The sequence below is a fragment of the Heteronotia binoei genome, chromosome 7 (assembly GCF_032191835.1).
Source record: "Heteronotia binoei isolate CCM8104 ecotype False Entrance Well chromosome 7, APGP_CSIRO_Hbin_v1, whole genome shotgun sequence".
NCBI classification, from domain to species: domain Eukaryota; kingdom Metazoa; phylum Chordata; class Lepidosauria; order Squamata; family Gekkonidae; genus Heteronotia; species Heteronotia binoei.
In genome coordinates, this window is record NC_083229.1 from 64,376,738 (window position 1) to 64,398,598 (window position 21,861).

Below are 21,861 nucleotides of genomic sequence, written 5' to 3' on the forward strand. Positions count from 1 at the left end.
GCAGCAAGAGTAGCCCTCCTTGGAGATGAGCTTTGGGGACAGTTTTCTGTCCAAAACGATCACCCCAAGGAGGGTGCAGAGTGTCGTGCAGGAGCTGGAGGAGAAGCTGGTTGAGGAGGAACAGCCCCCTTATTTGGTTCCTTCGGGCACCAGCAGTCCTTCAGGGGAAGGCCAGGAGGGGAGGCCGCATGAGGTGGAGGGGGAAGAGATGGAGAAACACGAGGTGCCTCCATCTTCGCCAACTCCCCCCTGGCTGCCAGCCCCTCCTGCCACCCCGAGACACGATGCGTCTGCCCCGAGCACCTCATAGGAGGTGGCTCCGGACACCCAAGCTGCCGGTCACCTTGGGCATCCATACACCTCCGAAGTCTGGAAGCATTTCTGACTTATGGAGGATCCACGCTATGCGCAGTGCCAGCTGTGCAGGGCCTGGATCAGTCGTGGGTGGGACTCTGCCCACCTGACTCCAGGGGGGGATGTGGAACTACCTGTGGAAGCACCACCTGGCGGTGCTTCTTAAGGGGAAGAAGCAGGCTGGTGATGGGGTGCCCAAGCGGCCAACACCACCCAGCCATCGCGACTACCTCCAGAGCTCTCCAGGAGAGTTCCGTGGCAGTGCACGGATGTCAGCCATCTCTGACTGAGATGTTTGGTGCGGGTGGCACCTCTGTGCCAAGAGGGGGAATCAGGTATGGCAGGAGGGTGATTGCCTGGAACCTTGCCAGGTTGGTCGACCATGGGCTTCCATTTCCAGTGGTTGAGAATCCTGGGGTGCTAGGGTTGCTCGAGTACCTGGCGCCCTGGTACAAAGTTCCTGCTAGAACCACCATTAGCAGGACCATTGTGTTAGCTGTTTTCAGGGCGACCAGATCTGTGGTGAAGGTGCATTTGTCCCGTGCTGCCAGGGGGACTGTTCATCTCACCTGATATCTGGAGCTCCCAACATGTGTTCAAGGGGTATCTCTCGCTGACTGCTCATTGGTGGCAATCCAGTGAGTTGTAGGGTGGGGGTGGCAGTAGTGGCAGGCAGGGTCAGGGCTGCCAGGCCGGCTATCACTGGGCCTTGCTGCACACTGAAGCAGTCAATGCGCCGCACACGGCGGGCACTCTTAGAGCCATCCTCTCACGGCAGTTAGAGAGCTGGGTAGGCAGCGGGGACGTTGCCATGGGCTTCGTGGTGACTGATAGTGGCTCCAACATCAAGGTGGCTGTCCAGCATCAGGGCCTACAACGTTTTCCTTGCATGGCCCACCTTCTCCACCTCATGGTTAAGGATGCATTGGGCCAGACGAAAAGCCAGGAACGTTGGTATCTAGCCGCAACCCATGAGTACCGACTTCTGTTCCAGAAGTGTCGGCACATCATGGGTCACTTCTCATGCAGCAATACGGACTTGTATCTGCTGCGTTTGAAACAGACACTGACAGGCGTGCCAGGGCACCACCTGATCGGTGACATCAGCACACGCTGGAACTCCACCTGTGCCATGCTGGAGCGCATGGTGGAGCAGAGAGCAGCCCTGGATGCCTTTGTCTCTGAGACGAGTGTCTTTCGGGATGAGAACCGTCTCACCCAAGAGGATTGGATGGTCATTTCTCAGACTGTGGAGGTTCTTGGGCCCTCCAAGACCCACACAGAAATGCTCTTGTCTGACACAGGGAGCATAGCACTGGCTATCCCCATGGTCCACATGGCCTGTGAGGACCTGGCCTCGTTTCTAGTGCCAGCTCAAGGCCGTGCAGACATTCTTCCAGCGGTGCACGCCCTGGTTGTTAGGCTGCAGGAAGGGCTTGAGGCCCACTTTCAGACTTTCACCCAGGATAAGGTCTACATGATGGCAACCACGTTAGACCTGCACCTTAAGGACACAGTTGCCGAGCGGGCCAATGAGCTTGATCGCTGGCAAGACGAGCTCTCACAGAAGGTTGAGCATTGTAGAGTCAGGTCGGGCCCAGTGCCGGTAACTGAGGAGGAAGGGGATGGAAGCAGCTCTTCTGCCACTTCCACTGCTGTTCATCCCCAACCTCCCTGGCTAGGCAGTGTTTCCCACCAGACTCACCAGTGTTTCCCACCAGACTCACACCACGAAGAGTCCTGAGATGACACTCCCCTCTAGGAGCAGTCGGCCCCTGAGAGTGGAGACGGGTGCTGTGATGGTGAGGGACTATCTTTTGGAGCCCAACGAGTCACAGGAAACATCTCCTTTGGACTACTGAGTCACGAAGGAGGGGATCTGGCCGGCCCTGTACTCCATGGCCAAGGCGTTGCTCTCATGTCCACTGATGAGCACGCAGAGCGAGCGCATCTTTTCGCATATGGGTGACATTGTCTGCCCACATCGTAATTGCCTGCAACCCTGGACAGTTGAGCAGTTGATCTTCCTGAAGGTTAACTTGCCTCTGTTCGGCTCCCCGAACGTAGACTTTGAGAGTGAATGAAGTGAACACCTACTTGTGCCTTCATCCTCTGTTGGCCCATGCTTGGAAGGTGGTTGTAAAACCCTCTCCCACTAAACATAGACTAGAGTCCAAAGACAGCCCAAAAACTCACTTATAAATTGATTGGCAGTGCATCCCCCACCCCTCATCCATCCCCAAACCAAAAGTGAATGCTGGTTTAAAATCTGCAAAGCAATCCAAATTTCCCCAGTCCCCATCCACACATGCCTAATAATACTGAAAGTGCCATTGCAGTCCCCAACTGTAACCGACAACACCCACAGGCCCAGCCAGGATAACCCAGGTTTTTTCCCCAGGGGCAGGAGGAAGAAAGAGGGAGGTGCCAGTGATGATGACAGGCAGCCAGCAGCCATACCAATGCTGAGGTCCCTCTAATGGGCAGTGATAGCTGGTGTGTTGCTGCTGAGCTGAGAGAGAAGGAATGGTTCCCTTCCTCTCACACAATCTGAGGCCCTCCCAATGATCTTCCTCATTTGGGGTGCAACTCTGGCTCGCCTCCTCGTGGTGCACCCTGGGTAACGCAAAAGAGCCTGGACCAGCCAACCATCCATCACTCAAGGTAAGTCTAAATGCTTCTTGCTTTGTGTCAGATACAGAATGATGTGGAGCTAGGTGTGGTCCACTGCTTCTCTTGTTGTGTTGGTTGGGGCAGGGCTGGAGATCTGGCATCTGTAGATGGTGTGTTCCGTGGCAGGGAAGCTGGCACCTGGGTGAGACCCAGAACCAGCATGCTTGTCGTGCTTGGCCAGCTCTCCCCGTGTTGTTTGGGGCAGGGCTGGAGAGCTGGCAGCTGGGCAGACCTTGAGCAGATTGTGTTTTGTGTGGCAGTGACGTTGGCATTGGGAACTGCATTTATATTGGTTCCAGGCCAGCAGGGTTCATAGAGTAGATAGATGGATGTAGTGCACTTGGGTCCTATAGAGATTCTCTGGTGTGAAGTTAGGTTTGGCTTTGGGTGCTCCAGGAATTGGACCCCCTGGCCCCATCTTTTTGGGACTTGGGGGTTTTGTAGGGGAGAGTCCCCTGAGGGTTCTCTGCAGTTTTTGGGGCTCTCCCTCAAACCCCGTGCCCCCCAGTAGCCTCTAATTATGCCCTATGTTGCCATTGATTTCAATGGCCCATAGGGTATAATGGTGGGATACGGGCACCCTCTTTGGGTGCCCCTGGAATGGGACCCCCTGGCTCAATTTTTTTGGGCCTTGGAGGGTTTGTAGGGGAGAGTCCCCTGAAAATTTGAGGGCTCTCCCTCAAACCCCCTCCCCTCCAGGCGGCTTCCAATATACCCTATTTTGCCATTGATTTCAATGGCCATAGTGTATAATGGGGCCGTATATTCGGAAATGGCCATGCATCTACCATATATGTGGCTATTCCGAGTACCAGTATTCGGAAATATACGGTATTCCAAATTTTTTGGCCCCGTATATTTCCGAATCCAATTAATTCAGAATTTTTTTTTTTTGCACACCCCTAGCTGGTGACTGTGGTTTGAACTCAAGCAAGCAGAATGAACCAATGTGGTTCCCTCTAGTCATTTATCCTACTTTACCTTAGTGTCCTGAAAGTTGCCACCCTGAGTGTGTGAGTAGGTGAGGCAGCCAACTGGATTCCTTCTTCCTGCTCCAGTTGCCACAGGGGGACCTGGGGTGACAACAGAGGATATAGCAGCCATTTGAACTGAGCATGGGGACTGCTATGTGTACATACCCTCCTTAGTACACATGTGCATATAATACAGGCACCAGTTTTTAAAAAAATACAAATATAATTAACATGGACAGGAAAATCAGAGGGAAAAGGAAAACAATACTCCTGACCTGGATAGCCCAGGCAAACCTGATCTCCTTACTGCTGTCAGGCAACAAAGCTCCAGAAAATCTGGATCTGCTAAATGGGATTTATTATGCCAGTCTGACCTCTTTACAAGTTTTTACACTGAATTACATTTGCTATTTTGTTGCCCATTCATCCCAAAGAACAGATTGTTTTGAGGTTTGTTGCAGTGTGCATAGGCTTTCATTATTCTGAAACATTTGTTATTATTTGCTAATTTGGCTTCTGACTGGTTAAACCTGACTCCTGCCATGTCCTGTCTTCAACCAGTTACTGATCACCAGAAAGCAAGGTTGCACTTACCTGTAATGGTTGTTCATCGACTGGGCTTCTGTGCAGGCACACAAGGACAACATTTGTGCAGGCCTGCTGTGTATATCTCTTTTTAAAGCTTTCTAGAACATTCAGAGTTCTCTGCTCATCCCCATCCCAGATTGCTCCTTCCCACTCAACCAACATTTGACAGGCAAGCACTCCTTCGCCCAGTCCCTTATTACTGCTGTGGAAGAACTTTAAGAGTGTGAGAATCCCACAACAGGGAAAAGAGGGAGGGATGTATGCCTACACAGAAGACCACTTGATGTACAACACAGGTAAGTGCAACCTTGTTTTCATCTTATTGGCTTCTGTTCAGCCCCACATAGGAGAATAGCAAGCTAGCTTACCAGTAGGAGGTGGGGGTGGGACCCTAAGCAAAATAGGGACTGAAGAACTGCTTTCCACACATCTGGAATTGAGATCAACTGCATAGCACTTGATGAACATCAACAGGTAGGACCAGATGGCTGCCTTGCCGATCCTGTCCAAGAGGACGTTGCTGAAGAAGGCTGCAGAAGAGGACAGAGACTTGGCTGAGAGAGCAATGAGATGGATTGGGCAATCAACCTTGGAGGCAGAATATGCCAATTGGATGGACTTAACAACCCAGTGTGAGATGGTTTGCGATGAGGCTGCCTGGCCCTTGTGGGACCAGCAAAGCAGACTAGCAGGTTGTCCTCCTTCCTCAATGAAGTGGTACAGTCTTAATAAAAAAAAGTAGTGACCTACAAACATTTAAAACAGGGGTGTTAAACTCATTGTTATGGCCAGATCTGACATAAATGAGACCTTTCTGGGCTGGACCATGTTAGCCATAAAATGTAATGCCAGGTAGCAGAGATGTAAACTTCATAAAGGACACAGGCAAACACAAAGATTTAAAAAAAAAAAAAACTTAAAACATGCTTAAAACATTAGCACTTGTTGGTCTTAAAGGTGCTTTCTTTGTATCTCTCCTATGCAATCCAGGCTCTCTCAATTGCACAGCAGAGCTACTGAGCCAAGTTCTCCTTCTATTGGCTGAGGCTCCTCCCCCCTCCTGGTCCCCTGGAGAAGGAAGGAAGGAAAGAGCCAGAGCTTCCTTTGAAGCCAAATATCCCTCTCCCTCCTTCCTCCATAAGGGAGGAGCCTCAGGCAATTGATAAAATAGAGGCTTTGCTCTGTAGCTCCTGTGCAATTCAGCAAGCTTGGCAAAGCAAGCTGTGATGCAGAAGGAAGCAGATGACAGCCAGTTACTCAGGGCCCTGATAGGAGCCCTCTGGGGACCTGATTCAGCCCCCAGGTCAAATGTTTGATGCCGCTGATTTAAAGTGTGCTTGATTTGTTCTTTGTCCAACGTGAAAGGGGGGAAAACACTGGCAGGACTATGTCCTGGGAAACACAGAAGGTGCATAACACTTTCGAGAGGAACCAGAGCAGGGTTAAAATGCTTGGGACTCTTTAGCTTGGAGAAATGTCAACTGAGGGGCGACATGATAGAGGTCTACAAGATTATGCATGGGATAGAGAAGGTAGAGAAAGAGGTACTTTTCTCCCTCTCTCACAATACAAGAACTTGTGGACACTCAATGAAATTGCTGAGGTTGGGTTAGAATGGATAAAAGGAAGTACTTCTTCACCCAAGGGGTGATTAACACATGGAATTCACTTCCACAGGAGGTGGTGGCAGCTACAAGCATAGACAGCTTCAAGAGGGGATTGGATAAACATATGGACCAGAGGGGGAGTTGGCGGGACTTTATATAAATAAAGAAAAATCAAAAATTTTGTGCAAGAATATGCAGATAAATAGACAACAAGAATTACAAAGACTAACGGGTTGTGAAGTTGCCTCTAAGGTTAAATACCTAGGGGTAGAGATAACAATGAAAAATATTGATTTGTTCAGGAACAATTATGAAAAACTATGGCGTAAAATAGAAGAAGATATGCTAAAGTGGAACAAGCTCAACTTGTCATTGTTGGGCAGAATAGCTGCAATAAAAATGAATATTTTACCAAGGATTATGTATTTGTTTCAAACCATCCCTATTGTGAAAGATGCTAAACAGTTTGATAAATGGCAAAGGAAAATTTCGGAATTTGTGTGGGCCGGGAAGAAACCAAGAATTAAAATGAAAGTCTTGACAGATGCAAGAGAGAGAGGTGGATACCAATTACCAGATTTGAAACTGTATCATGAAGCAATTTGTTTAGTATGGATGAAAGAATGGATAACGCTGTTAAATAAAAAACTTTTAGTGTTGGAAGGCCATGGAAAAAAATTCGGCTGGCATGCATACTTGTATTACGGAAAAAAGAAGATGGATTGTCTTTTCTCTCACCATTATATAAGAAGTAGTCTACTAAATGTGTGGATAAAGTATAAGAAATATGGTGATGAGAGGAGACCTTTGTGGATAGTGCCAGCTGAAGTAATAAAGTTAACGGCTAAAACAGTTAATGAAAAACAGCTATCATATAACCAGTTACTAAAAATACAAAGTGGGAAAATAGAACTGAAAACGGCAGAAGAACTGAGTTATAAATATGATTGGTTTCAAATGCAACAAATAAAAAGCTTGATGGAGAATGATATTAAAGCCGAAGGAATAAGGAAAGAACAAACAGAAATGGAAAGAGTTCTGCTTGGAGACAATGAGAAATTAATCTCAAAAGTATACAAATTACTTTTACAATGGTCTACAGAAGATGAAGTGGAAATCTCAAATGATAAAATGGGCAATTAATGTAAATAAAGAAATAAAGATGGAATCTTGGGAGTATTTGTGGAAGAACTCTATGAAACTCGCAACATGTCATAGTATTAAAGAAAACTGTTTTAAGATGATGTATAGATGGTATATGACTCCAAAAAAATTAGCAAAGATGAACAATAAGATGCCAGATAGGTGTTGGAAATGTAAAAAGCATGAAGGTTCTTTCTACCATATGTGGTGGACTTGTGAAAGGACTAAAATGTTTTGGCAGATGATTCAGCAAGAGATCTCTAAGATTCTGGGATATGAATTCAACAAAGAGGCAGAGACTTTTCTGCTGGGATTACAAATGGAAAAATTTCCAAAAGAAGATAGAACTTTAATATGGTACTTGCTCTCAGCTGCTAGGACATTGTATGCGCAGTTATGGAAGCAAGAAAAAATACCAGAAAAATGGGACTGGATTACAAAAGTTATGTCATGGAGTGAAATGGACAAATTAACAAGAAAACTAAAAGACTATGATTTAGAACTTTTTAATGTGGAGTGGAAGAAATTCAGAAGATACGTAGAGAAAGAGTGGAAAATAAAAGGACATTGGACAATTTTTGATGATTAAGTTTTTTATAGTTAAGGGTACCTTAATATTTGTTTTTCTAAAAATAACACTGGCGGGGGTCAAGTAACGGAGGGAGGGGTGGGAGGAAAGTAAGATATGGGGTAGAACGGTTTTTTTTTATTTTATTTCAAGTTCTTTATAAGTTGTAGATATAATTCTGCTACCATATGTTACTAATAAATTTGTTTATACCAACATATGGACCAGAGGTCCATCAGTGGCTACTAGCCACAGCGTACTGATGGAACTCTGGGGCAGTGATGCTCTGTATTCTTGGTGATGGGGGGGGAAGAGTTGGATGGCTTCTAGAGTCCTGGACCCACTGATGGACCTCCTGATAGCACCTGGTTTTTTGGCCACTGTGTGACACAGAGTGATGGACTGGATGAGCCATTGGCCTGATCCAACATGGCTTCTTATGTTCTTATGAGAACTATCTTATTTGGGTGAAACTTGGTAAAGGGCAGGGAAGACCACAAAGCCCTAAGTTCTCTAACCCTTTGGGTTGAGGTGATTACCAGAAGGAAGGCTACCTTATTGGAAAGGAAAAACAAATAACGTGTGGCAAGGGGTTCAAAGCACTTGAAAAGTAATGCAGAGAGCATAAATGAGAAACTCCACTGGGGAACGGAAGGGAATACTGGAGGGTGTAAAATAAAACCTTGAGGAATTTTTTAGAAATTGGGGCAAACATCTCCCTCCAAAACACACACACACACACACACACACACACCATGGTTGTGGAAATTTAAAATTGTCAACAGATGGACTTTAGTTGAGGTAATGGTCAGGCCACTATTTTTCACGAGCAATAGGTATTCAAAAATATGTCAGCTAGCAGGATTTGGAGGAAGGCTGTGGGCAGCCACCCAGCAGGAAAACCTGGACCATTTGGCAGCATATTTTCTTGCTGAGAGGCAGCTAGTGAGGATAGTAACATCATTCTATATGACCACTTTAGTGACTGGACATCGTGCTGCAGGAGAGGGGTCTGACACCATGGGATGAGGTAGTTAGCAGCTTCTGGACAGAAACCACAGCATTGGAAACCATGCCCTTTCAGGGCAGAACAGTGCAATCAGAATGCAACTGGATTTGTCCTCCTGAATTTGGTGAGGACCCTCCCTAGAAGGGGATCAAGAGAAAGGCATAGAACAAAGTTCCTTGCCATGCCAATTGTAAGGCATTATCTGCCCCTGCCTGTGAACGGAACTTAGGGCACTTGGTGTTCAAGAAAGAGGCAAATCTGGGGCTGCTCCCATTGGGAAAACACAGGAAGCAGGTAATCGTGACAGCCAGTTTGGTGTAGTGGTTGAGTGTGCACACTGTAATCAGGGAGAACCGGGCTTGATTTCCCACTCCTCCACATTCACCTGAGTGATCTTGGGTCAGTCAGAGTTCTTGAAAGAGCTTTCTCAAGAGCAGTTCTCAAAAGAGCTCTCTCAACTTCACCTACCTCACAGGGTGTCTGTTGTGGAGAGAGCAAGGGAAGAAGATTGTAAGCCACTCTGAGACTCCAAGTGAAGGTGGGGGTGTAAATTCAATCTCTTCGTCATTCGTGTATAGACATCTTGACTTTATTGAGAATGTCTGCTGTCCGTTTGTCACCCCAGTGATATGGATAGTCTCCAAGGAGATGACCCAGTGTGAAAGGAGAAAAGTTTCCAAACAGAGGGAGAGGGAAGCAGCACCTCTCTGTTTATGTAGAATGTTGTAGTGTTGTCTGTGGCTATTCTCTTCTGCCAGAGACTAAGGCTGAAAAAGAAACCAAAGTGTATCTGACTGCCCTGAACTCCAAAAGATTAATATGCATGCCCCACTCAGCAGGGGACCAATGCCCACTGGCTCTATGGGAGGCCCCAGGATCCCAAATTGGGAGCCTGTCAGCAGGTTCTCCCAAGATGACTACCACCATAAGGAATGTCCTACCATTTTAGGAATAGAAAATTTCTGCCAGCGGTGGCGGTGGTCTGACTGCATGCTGACAGTCATGAGAAATTTAGGGACTACATAGGTCCAATATAGGACGTTTGCTACCATCTTGGTTATCAAGTAGGCAATAACGAGAATAAAAACCAGTTTTGGTCTCATGTAACAGAACAGGCTTAATGGCCCCTTTATTCAAGTTTGAACACTTCCTGTTGCAACTCATGAAGTAGCATAGAAGGGGAGGGATCATCAGGGCAACAGACTGGAGAAACACAAAATGAAAGGAAATATCCCTGCTGAACAAAACTAATAACCAAAGTGCCAGGGATAACTGAACCCCACACAAGAAGATAACATGATAAACAAGGTAAAGATTGGGGGCAGGATAGTCAGGATTTAGGCTAGAGGCCTCCTGAGATGAAGCAGGGCCTTGCCTAGAGTGGGATCTGGTTCTGAGGGTACTGAAGGGCAGAGGGAAGAGTCAAAGTAGGACAGTTTGTACTAATGGGATAGCAATGCTTAGAAGGAGTGTGATCTTTGCTAGAGCCACTAAAGCCTTCTCCGAAAGAGCAGCTTTCAGTCAGGAATTAACTGGAGTTTGGAGTGAACTGACTGAAAATAGAGCAGGCAGAGATGTTGTGGGCCTCACCTAGGTACAGGAGAAAAGTCATGGTTATCCAACTGAGCTATATTTAGCTTCACTCAATGTGCTTCTTGAAGAGAGCCATAGCTGGATAATAAGGTCCTCCTTCCAATCCCCTTTTTTGTAGGAATGAAACAGGGTGAGGAAACAAAAGGAAGAAGAATGGCTAGAGGAAAAAATCACTAAAGAAAAAACTGCAAGGATCAGAAGAGATCAGACATCTCATTTCCATGGTAGTGATGAAAGGACAGGGGGATCGAGTGCCCACCCCGCGTTAGCTAAGTGAGAAGGAGATGGCCAGTGAGGGGAGGGGCAGCGTGCTCCAAATGTCTAGAAAGCTTTAGAAAAGTGATGTCCGTGGCAGGACTGCACAAGCGTAGACCCATGTGTGCCTGCACAGAAGCCATGAAGATGAATCTTATCCCATGATTGTTAAGCTTACTGGTGAAGGATTTTGGCAGAAGGCTTTAGAAGTCCAAGCAGATCATGTCTAGTGGATTGTTTGCTGATAATGCTCAAGGAACTCCCTTTTCAAAAGCAACACTTTTTTTTCTACAGGTTTGAATAATATTATTTGAATAATACTTTCCACCAAAGAATCATGACAGAATGTAAGCTAATACAGCCTGGTTTTACCCCAGGTCTCTCTTAAAAATTATATTGTATATTATATTAGCTATTTTCCAATCCTCTGACAAGAAGAAGAATTGCAGATTTAAACCCTGCCTTTCTCTCTGAATCAGAGACTCAGAGCGACTTACACTCTCCCATATCTTCTCCCCCCACAACAGACACCCTGTGAGGTGGGTGGGGCTGAGAGGGCTCTTACAGCAGCTGCCCTTTCAAGGACAACCTCTGCCAGAGCAATGGCTATCTGAAGGCCATTCCAACAGATGCATGTGGAGGAGAAGAATTTCAATAAGCACATATTTTTGTTTGAAGATCAATAATTACACATTTTAGAATTTCTTTAAGAACTTGTGCTCCAGACCTTTTGATGTGTTAATTTGTAATCAATCCTGGTATTTCATTTTATCTCCTCTTTTTGGCTTTGCATTTCAGATGCCCTTCCTAAAAAAGTCTTTGGGTATTTGTATCTTTCTAACATCTTCCATTGTGAAGCTGACAAATATTTTGCTCATCTATTCCTATCTACGTTCAGTAATGTTTTCACACCTTTGTTATCTAATGGACCAGCTGCTTCCCTGTTTGGTTTCCTGCTTTTGGTGTATTTAAAATGTTTATTGATTATCTTAATGTTTTTACTAATGTGATCCTCAAGTTCCTTTTCTGCTTGCATTACCATCAGGTTACATTTCTTTGCCAGCATTTATGCTCTCTTTTCCTCTTCTGATCTGTGCAAGACTTCTTTGAAAAGTTTGTTGACTCTGCTTGCTCACCTTGCTGGCATCCTTGCAGACTTGTTTGTACATTTATCATAAAATATAATATTATAGTAGTTTTAATTAATCCGCTTAAAGAATTAATATCACACACATGCACAAACTCAGCATTCCCTTTCCAGTCCTTTTTTGAACGGAAGGCCTGTGTGGAAATTGTATGCAATTAAGTTTAACTATGGGAAATTTGCTGGACTATGGGAAATTCTGCACTTACAGATAAGGTGGTTACATTCTATACTACCCAGGTGCCAGGCTTCCATGATCAAGAGGGATGAAACTCTGGTTTTTGAACTTTAGATTTTTGTTAAGCCTCTGCCACTTTGATTCATTCTGGATTGAATTTGTTTCCAGCTGCCTAGCAAATTAACAGGGATACTGTTAACATCACTGGTGGGAAAAGAAGGCCAAGATTTGTAAATAGGGTTTAATTCCTTTGATCAGGACCACTCCATTAATGTTGTCTGAAAGAAATACAATTTTATGGGCACCTGTGATGTGTGAATGTCTGTGTTTCTTTAAGTTTATAATGAAGACTTGCACTCAGATTAACTGGATTCTATAATCCTTCTGTGCCCACTTTTACAATGAAGGGCAAAAAGAGTACAAGAGCAGAAACACACAGCCAGTAGCTGTACCAAGAGCTATTTATTAGCATAACACTCTCTCTCTTTTTTAAAGATCTCATAAGAACTGAAATATGTACAAAGTCTTACAGCATTTACACAATAAAAAGTTTCCTATTAGCTGATGAAGTATTAGATAGTGCTGCAAAGTACTTCAAAGCATGAATATAATAATAATGAAGCAAACCACTGCACTTTCAACTTCTCCGCTACGCACCACAACTGTCACTTTGACATGACAGTCAAACCATTGGGAAGACACAAGATTGTCAAAAAATGTGTAACAGATTGACGTGCAGCACTAAACACCATAGGAAGGGGGCAGAAAGAGAAGGGGCAAAAAAAGAAAAGAAAAGAGCTACATACTGTCATGTTTCTACAGTTTCCTAGAGTTGTAACAAACTTCCACAGCCTTAAGATATAACATATTTAAGACAACATTATCACAATTTCTCAGATATAGTTCAGCTATATTGAGTGTGTTTCACGTCCGGGTAAGAGGCTCTTATACTGATATGGCTGTGTACTTCCATTTTCAGTTCATGAACTGCTCAAACAGGTCTACAAAAATGTAGTCAGCAGCAGGAGCTTGTAATCATGATGTGCTTTGTCTAGTTTAAAAGGCATTCAAGATCAGTGAACAGCATCTAACCATTCCTGTCAAAAGTTTAAGACAAGGAATCTTTCTTTCAAAACCAACGCATCTTTTGATTGGTTGCTTTTTGGGCCTCTTTCTAATAAAGTCTGGATTGGTTGGACCATTTAAGTCCTTTATTCATCAATCACCTGCAAGAGTAGCTTATACACTTTTTGAGTCCTTTTTAGAGAAAAAATTAATGGGCAGGAGCAAAGGGCTTTCCCCCCACAGAAAACTTTAATCTAAAAAGGATTATTTAAAAGATTCTAATTGAACCCTTTAAAACAAGTTGAACAACTTGCTTCAAAAATTGCATCAATCATTTTCTGGCGGTTGTAGGTAATGTTTTAGACTAATGGTTTAAGCCAAAGGCCATATTCTGCTGGTATAAGGCACTTCCCACCAGCAGCAGAGGAAGGCAATATTAATTGATTTCTGCTTACTCTGCAGATCCTCCCACTTCACTCCCCACAGTGTTCCTGAGGGTCCCCTTTGCCCCACAAATACCATTTCAGGGAGCTCAGTGGGCTGAAGCAGAAGAGGAGAAATGGGAAATTTCAATTCCATTAACAGAACATTGGACCAACCCAATCTTTCTTATTTTGGCAATGTTTCTCTTTTTTGCCTCCAAAATTGATTTCAATTTTAGCTGAAAAGATACCTGTGTCTGTTAACTATACATGTGATTAAGACACAAACATTGTGATATATTTAAAAAAATCCACAAAGAACTACAGACATACTGAAAATAAGCCATTCAGCCATTTAATGTAAACATATTTGTTTATAAACAAAGCCCTATTTGGATTCTGGTCTTAAACTTTTGGCAGATAATGTGTGTATGCTCAGCCAGGCTCTGTAGCTAATTATTGTTCAAGTGGAAGCCAGGTCAGTTCACATGTTGACAGGCATGCAACTTGAAAACATTGCACAACAAGCAACACAAAAAAGAGATCTGAGAAGTGTATTAAGACTTCAAGTAGACTTCACAACTCTTCACAACTGACTATTCACAAAGATACAGTCTTTGCTTGTTCCCCTGTGCATCCACTTATACATGGGACACTTTCTGTGACTCTCTAGCTTGCTTGATGCTGTATAACCACTTGATGATTCTGGCATTTCTTTCAATTGCAGAAATGCCATATGGCACGCGGTCATTGGCACTGTCATCATTCCTAAGGTCACTGTTGCTGTCCTGAGACTGTTCACAGTCTGAACTGATCATACTTGCACTGCGAAAATTGAGAGAGATAATATCAGAGTTAGCCCTTGCAAAATTCTCCATCCCAAGATTTTCAAGCTCTTCAGGATCCAGTCCACAGTAGTTAAAGAATCTTTCAACATCTGCATCAACACGGAAGTATCTGTCACTTAAGTCTGATTTTGAGCGCTGCAGAGAAGGTCTTCTGCTGACTCCACAGCTGGGCTCTACCATGTCCATTTCTGGTGATTTCAAAGTAGCAATGGCAGCAATTTTGGGTTTGGGAGGCAGAGGAGGAGCTGAACTACTACATGGTATTGCTTTTAAGGGTTTACCACTAGATACTTTTCTAATGTCTGATGAGCTATGGGAAACGTGCAAGAATGACTCTGGCGACTGTTCCAGTAGTCTTCTGCTCACGCTTGAGTTGCTTTCTTGAGGACTGCTATGGCCTTGAGTTGGGAATACTTTTAAAGACTCAGCAAATGAGTGTCGGTTTAAGTCTCCTGAATCGGATCTGTGGGGAGGCCAATTTCGTGAACTATGTTTGTGACCTGAGCCTGAACTGGAGCCCTCTGAGCTGTTGATTATGTTTTTCAAAATCTCTAGCTTTAGATTCTCTCTCTGGACTCCACTCTCAGTCTTTATGTTATTGTTGAACACTTTCAAGGTAGGGCTGCCCAAGGCTCGCTTAGCTGCAGGACATACTGGTGGCTTGGCAAGCACTGCTGGCTTCACAGGCTCTTGTTTGGCATTGATGACCTCTTGGCTCTTGACGTATTTTGCCTTGTCAGCTTCCAGCCTCTCTACCGCACTGAGTCTTTTTGGATTAGGCTCTGCCTGCCTACGGAAATAGTCAGGTCCTTTGTTTAAAATGCGAAGAGGGACAGCAGAAGTGAATGTGATGGCAGGGCCGACAGGTTTGACCATGCTACCTGTCTGTAGTGTTTCTGTAGGCATGTTTGGTGGCCTTTCCCCGGCAGCCGTTTTGAACTCCTTTCTGGAATTTTCTAAATGCACGGTACAGAAACATGTATATTAAGCACAATGAAGAGCAGATGAATCTTGTAATGTGAGGGTTAGGAGCAGTGGAAGCAGTGGTGGCAGCAGCAGCAGAAACAGTGCTTCATTTCACAGCTCATTAAATATCACGGTGTTTCTTTCCTTCTTTATTCCCCTCCAAGGCAGCCTTTGTACAAAAAGGCCACCAGAAACAAGTCGGCATTAATCCTGCTCTGCTGGCTTCTTTCTTCTCACTGAAGGATGTGGAAGTCTCTGCAGTTCCTTTGTGCTCAACTACAAGCAGTGATCTGAAACACAAAATAACCAACCACATGTCAGTAACTGGGCATGATATCACAGCTATAGAAACAGAGATCTGTCTGCACATTCTTTCATTTGTTGGCTGGGCTACAAGCTGTGGGCTATAATAGCCAAAACAGTCTTTCATACCTTTTCCTAATGATTTATACCTTATTAAGATGGTAAGAAAAGTGGGATTAATGTTCTCCATTTGCATGTCTATACAAGTGATATTTATTCATTTTATAATTATGCTATTGATTTTTCATTACAAAAGGGTTAACATTTATTCTGAATTATAGTAGCATACCCTGAGGCTTATATGGTTATTCATATTCTCTGCTTCTCATATGATTTGGGCCTTCCTCAGTTGGGTCATGGCTGCATTTCTGACTTTTGACTGGAAACAAGGCAAGAGGCTGTGATGAAAATGTATCTTTTATTCTTGAGCTTAGCTGGGAAAGACAGAATAAATATAATTTAAAATAAATAAAATAAGCCCACTCTCATGCCTTACACACAGTGTGGGTACATGCACGCGCACAAACTGTAGGTTGGTGTTCTGGCTAATTGCTCTTTTTACATACTTTATATTGAATGTTCTTTCTGCAGAGTCAAAAACAGAAATACATTTTCCTGTCCCTGGGCTAAAAATATTTCTGATAACTATAAGGTCAGAATATGTGCAAGTTCACACATATTAATTCTGAACACATATTATGCAGCCTTGCAAACAGTTGTTTTTTCTGTATCCATTTTCTGCCTCCTCCATTTTCCTTAAAAAATGTAAATAAAACATTTAAAAACACCTCCCTTGGTCATTTCTCTGCAGCCTCTAGAAATCGAACAACATAATAAGCATGTTGGAAATCAGAATCCTCTAAGAGGAATTGGACCTTTTGCTCTAATGTTGCTGGAGAAGCACAGTCCATTTATCAAAGCATGGCATAATCTATTTTAGCCTACACTGGAACACAAAAGGACATTGCAGGAGAATATGTACATGAGAATCCACTGACTGGAGAGCACAGGAACATAATCGATCTGAAACAAAGGTCCAGATGACCCAGTAATACCACTGAAAAGGGCCAACTGAATCTTGAATGCATAGAAGTTGTACATAATTTTAGCCTAACCAACTAAATAATGGAGTTTACCCTTAAATGAAAGGCTGAAGAGTCTGGGACATTATAAAAGTTTCTATAATTATCCATAGGGTGAAAAGAGTTGACACAGACATTTTTCTCCTTCTCCCAAAATACTAGAACTCAAGGGCATCCAATGAAACCAAAGTGGGGGAGTGGGGAATCAAGCCCGATTCTCCCAGATAAGAGTCCATGCTCTTAACCACTACACCAAACTGTATGATGGACTAGATGGACCACTAGTCTGATCCACTATGGGGTCTTCTTATGTGATATATTGGCAAACAGATCTCATTTGTCTTATGATTGTATTATTTAGAGTCTTAGACCTTCTAAAATATCCCAGTGAAATCAAATGGGAACACAATGTTGACTGCATATAAAAACAGGTGATTAGATGAGCACTGCTAATATATTCTAACATGTCAACATACACACTAACTTCTCTTTTATAGACAAATTAACTCACTACTTCTTCCGTATTTTTGAGGACCAAATCAGATGTAGCCCAGGAATTCCATCATGAGCCGCCCTGAGCCTGCTTTGGTGGGGAGGGCGGGATATAAATCAAATCAAAATAAACAAACAAATAAATAAATAAAGCCCTTTCTGGGGTCCATAATCATCTAGTGATGGTGGGAGCAACCAAAGCAGGGCCTTTGAAGATAACTGAATGAGTAGGTTCCTATGGGAGAAGGAGGTCCCAAATGTATATTGTTATCAGGCCATACAGGGCTTTAAACGTACCAGCACAAAGAGCCACTAGAGTGGGACCATTTCCAGAACCTCATTTTAAAGCAGACTGGCTACTCTGTGCAATGGACATGTGCTATAAGTACACCTCTACTGAAATGAGTAGTACATCCATTCCATGGAGGGGCTCTATGTCAGCACTTATAGGACCTGGTCTTCAAGTCAAATGACTTCAGCCTGGGGAACTGAACAGGAATCTTTACAGAAAAAGTATCTATTTCATAGGGCTCATTATTAGCAAAGTATCTTTAAAATGTTTTTATTAAAGAGCTCACTGAACTATTTTATTGCCATGATGCAAAACTCAAGAGTGTAAGTTCCCCCAAGCACTTACTGAAACTAAAGGACACTAATTATTTGTAGAGAGTGAAGATCTTATCTTCACTTTTAATCATCTGAGTATTTTACTATCATGTGCATTTAAAAATGTAATTTTGATAGCATTTTATTGAATGCACCTGGCAAATGCTGTATGTTGCATTATAAGCTGCTTTCTCTTTTAAGGAGATTGTATTACATTAAAATATTAAAATATTTATCATTCCTTACAATAAAATTGATGCCAGTAATTCACATATATTATGCATTCTTAAGATCTCTCTTGGAATAATGTACTTATTAGTATCCCACTCCGTAAATGTTCTTTATAATGTATATCACATATTGAGAAAGCTTTTTACTTCAGTTAGTAACTGCAGAAATAAACAATGCAATAAAGTCACAGCTAAACATCATTTAGTGAGTTTAAGAATGCAGAATGAGCTCTTTAATAGGCATTATTATGATAACGAGGAAACAGTAGGGCTACAAATTGTTATGAAAAAACTGTACTAATATCCAATCAAATGTAAAAAGCATCTAGTGCTGCAGAACACAAGATTCTAGTAGAGTATGGTTTGTTAAACTTTACAGCTGTACACATTTTGTGTTTCTCAGACATCTAAGGTAATACTCTTTCTTTTGGGGGCTCCAGAATGGACAAAAATGAGGACATGTCATAACCATCAATATATCTAATTCACAACACAGTTCCACCTGCAGATACTTAAATCTAAAGACTGGGATCAGGGAGAGGGAAAGATTCTTCTACAAACCGGGGGGGAGGGGGGAGCAGACCCAGGTTTGCAGAAGAATCCCAAAAAGTAAAAAAACAACCAGAGAACAGTTGTCTGTTCAAATGCACACAACTGTTCTTTAGGAGTTGTGGCGTGCAAGGAGGATGAGGGTGGGGAGAAGGAGCAGAAACCATTGCTTTCTATTGCCCCAAATTGCTGAGGCAGTGAAACTGGAGAGGGGTGAGGAAGGAAGCACAGAATCCAGCAGCTCTCACAACTACTGAGGTGTTGATGCTCTCCCCGTAGCAAAACTGGAACCCTTAGAGGAGGAGGTGCAGGACCTGCCAGCCTGAGGCTATGACACTTCAGATGGATGGAGGAGGATGAACAGAAACCCCTAAAAGTCCCTGCTGCTGAGGTGAAGCTTACTCCCTGGGGTAACCTGTTGAGGCAACAATGTTAGAGGCAAGCAGGGAAGGGGACAAAGGAATTATCACTGCCCCCCCCCCCCCCCGCCAGTCCTGAGATGGCAGGGGACAGGGTGAGGAAGTAGTTGCTGACCACCTTTCTAGTGCAGAGCTGACAATGATTTTTATCTTTGGAGTTATATCCTGCCGTCGCCACAAGTGGGCTCAAGGAAGGTCACAGCAATAAACAATAAATATAATTAACAACGTACTAACATTTTAAAAAACAACACAGCACACTACCATCTCTGGCATGCATCAAAGTCTTCCACTGGCACAGGGCATAACAAACTAACAGCAGAGCCCATTCAAGAGATGCCAGGATGGTTCTTGAGGACAGTTCACTTGGGCAATGTGGGCAGGGGAGGCCAAGGTCTTCAAGTGTCTGCTGCCTCACCAAAGGCCTGGCAGAACAGCTCTGTCTTACAGGTCCTGTGGAATTGCACTATATACTTAAGGGCCCTGATCTTGAGTGGGAGCAAGTTCCACCAGGCTGGAGCCAGGATGGAAAATGTCCTGGCTAAATGGACATCTTCCGGGCCAGGAACTAGCAGCAGGTGTAGTTCAGCAGAGTGCAAAGCTCTTTGGGGCACATATTAGAAGTTCAATGCCATAACCTTAACTGGATCTGATGCAATTGGTGCAGCACTGCATAGATGTCACAGTCAGCAGGCATGCCACTGCATTTTGCATTAGCTGCAGTTTCTGGAACAGGCTCAAGGGCAGCCCCATGTACAGCATGTTACAGCAATCCAGCCTGGAAGCAACTGTTGCATGGATAACTGTAGCCAAGTCTCAGGAGAAGAGATAAGGAACCAGCTGAAGATGGTAAAAATCTGATCTAGCTGCTGTGGTGACCTGGGCTTCCATGGAAAGTGAGGCATCTAAGACTGCCCCCAGACTCTTCACCCCTGGTGTCAACAACAATGATGTCTCGTTAAGAGCCTGAATTCCGATCCCCTCTCTCCCCCATGGCTCAAATACAAGACCTCTGTGTCCACTGGGTTTAACCTCAGCTGATTCTGTTTTAGCTACCCAGCCGCAGCTCCCAAGCCCTGTCCAAAGTGGAAATAGGAGGGCTTCTAGTGTCCTGGCCCTACTGGTGGACCTCCTGATGGGACTTTTTTTTTTTTGCCACTGTATGACAGAATGTTGGACTGGATGAGCCATTGACCTGATCCAACATGGCTTCTCTTATGTTCTTATTAAGTGCTATTTGACTATGTAAAAATTCTTTATGAATCTCCTTTTCTCATATACTGTGATGGTCAAGAGCTTAATTGAACCCATCTAACTTTGTTCCCCTATGTTTTCTCAACATTTCAGGGACTGTGAGTATGACCAATCCTTGAGACAATTGGGGTGGTCTTTTTATAACACTCTTTTGCATAACCTGGGAGACCCTGACTTTATTTGTAGGAAGGACTGTTTTGATGCTCTCATAATATGTACTGGAACATATTTGTTTGCAAATAGAGGGTACAAGTGGGAGACCCACAAGGACTTGTGTTGGAGTCCCATTTTTTCCATCCCCTACTATTTCTTCTTTTCCTTCCCTAAAAACCTCTATAGTCTCTTCCTTTTTGCATGATGCTTTTCTGCCCAGCACCAAGATCAGTAACATAAAATCACAAAGTAGAATACTAATAACCACCAATCTAATTTCAGAATATCATTGTTCCATATGCTTACCTGACTCCAGTAGGAGTTCCAGTACTTGAAAAATGAGGCAACAATCCCACTAGTTAGCTGACCAAAGGTCTCATTTTTCTGATTATTGGTAAAGCCTCTCCTGGTAATCTAGAAAAACTATATACTGTAACAAGGTGCAGCTGTCATTCAATTCATGAAAGGGACCAGTACCTATTAATCTTCACTCAAAATTGTAGTCAAAATTTTCAAAGCTTAGTATTACAGTCTAAATTTTCTAGGCAAATTAAACAATTCAAATAAATGCTGACAATTAGAATTTTTCAAAGTGTTGGAGCTCCTCTTGGAGTTGGGTAAGCATAAGGAATGATGTTAGTCTGAAATGATATTGCTCATGTTTAGTATTCTAGTATTCTTGGAAGGGAGAAAAAGAAGCATTGCGAGTATTTAAATCCGATACACTGTGTAAGCAAAGAAAAAAAGAACACAAAAGCTAGACGTATACGGTGCAAAGCCAACGTCTGTGTATATACCATCTGTTCAACACACCATCTCTCCAGCAGCAACCAAAAGCCCCTCCTTAAATTGATAAACCAGGAAATAAGAATGATGCAACACTACAAAAGATTGAGACATAATGCTCACAAATTAAACTTCACATACTTATAGCACTAATGTTATTTAACCAGAAGATCAGAATATTATGCTAAATGTCATCTTGTTTCTTCAGCAGTGGTTCATAAAAAACTTATAAGTTTACGTTTTCTAACCTTCTGATTGCTTCTTAAAACCAGGCTTCTCTTCAGTAACTACAGCACAGTAAAGACAACTATTTATTGCCTTCCCATTTTCCTCATTCTTGTACTTCTTCAGAACTTTTGAGCTTCATTCAAAACACTTGAGTTTCCCTTTAAATCAGTGTTCCAATTATCATTTGCTGCTTCTCTGGAGACTACCCTACTAAAGTTCTCAAAGCACTCTGGACAAAATCGATGACTGAGGACAATACTCTTGGTGCAATCTAATTCTATATTACCAACCAAAACAACCAGAACAAATAAAAACCTAAAGCCATCTACACACCAAATGTGTACTGGAAATCTATCTTACTACCTTTGAGGC

At 43.4% G+C, this 21,861-nt stretch overlaps 1 protein-coding gene across 4 annotated transcripts in view; it reads right to left on the reverse strand.

The window, feature by feature from the left end:
* Positions 1-12,529: 12,529 nt before the first annotated feature.
* Positions 12,530-21,861, reverse strand: part of FAM110B (family with sequence similarity 110 member B) — a 125,027-nt gene continuing 115,695 nt past the window's right edge. For all 4 annotated transcript variants that reach the window (XM_060243747.1, XM_060243745.1, XM_060243744.1 and 1 more), the window contains exon 2: positions 12,530-15,677. In XM_060243747.1, the coding sequence (XP_060099730.1) occupies positions 14,215-15,327 (1,113 nt within the window). In that variant the 5' untranslated portion in view covers positions 15,328-15,677 and the 3' untranslated portion in view covers positions 12,530-14,214. The remainder of the gene's footprint in view (positions 15,678-21,861) is intronic.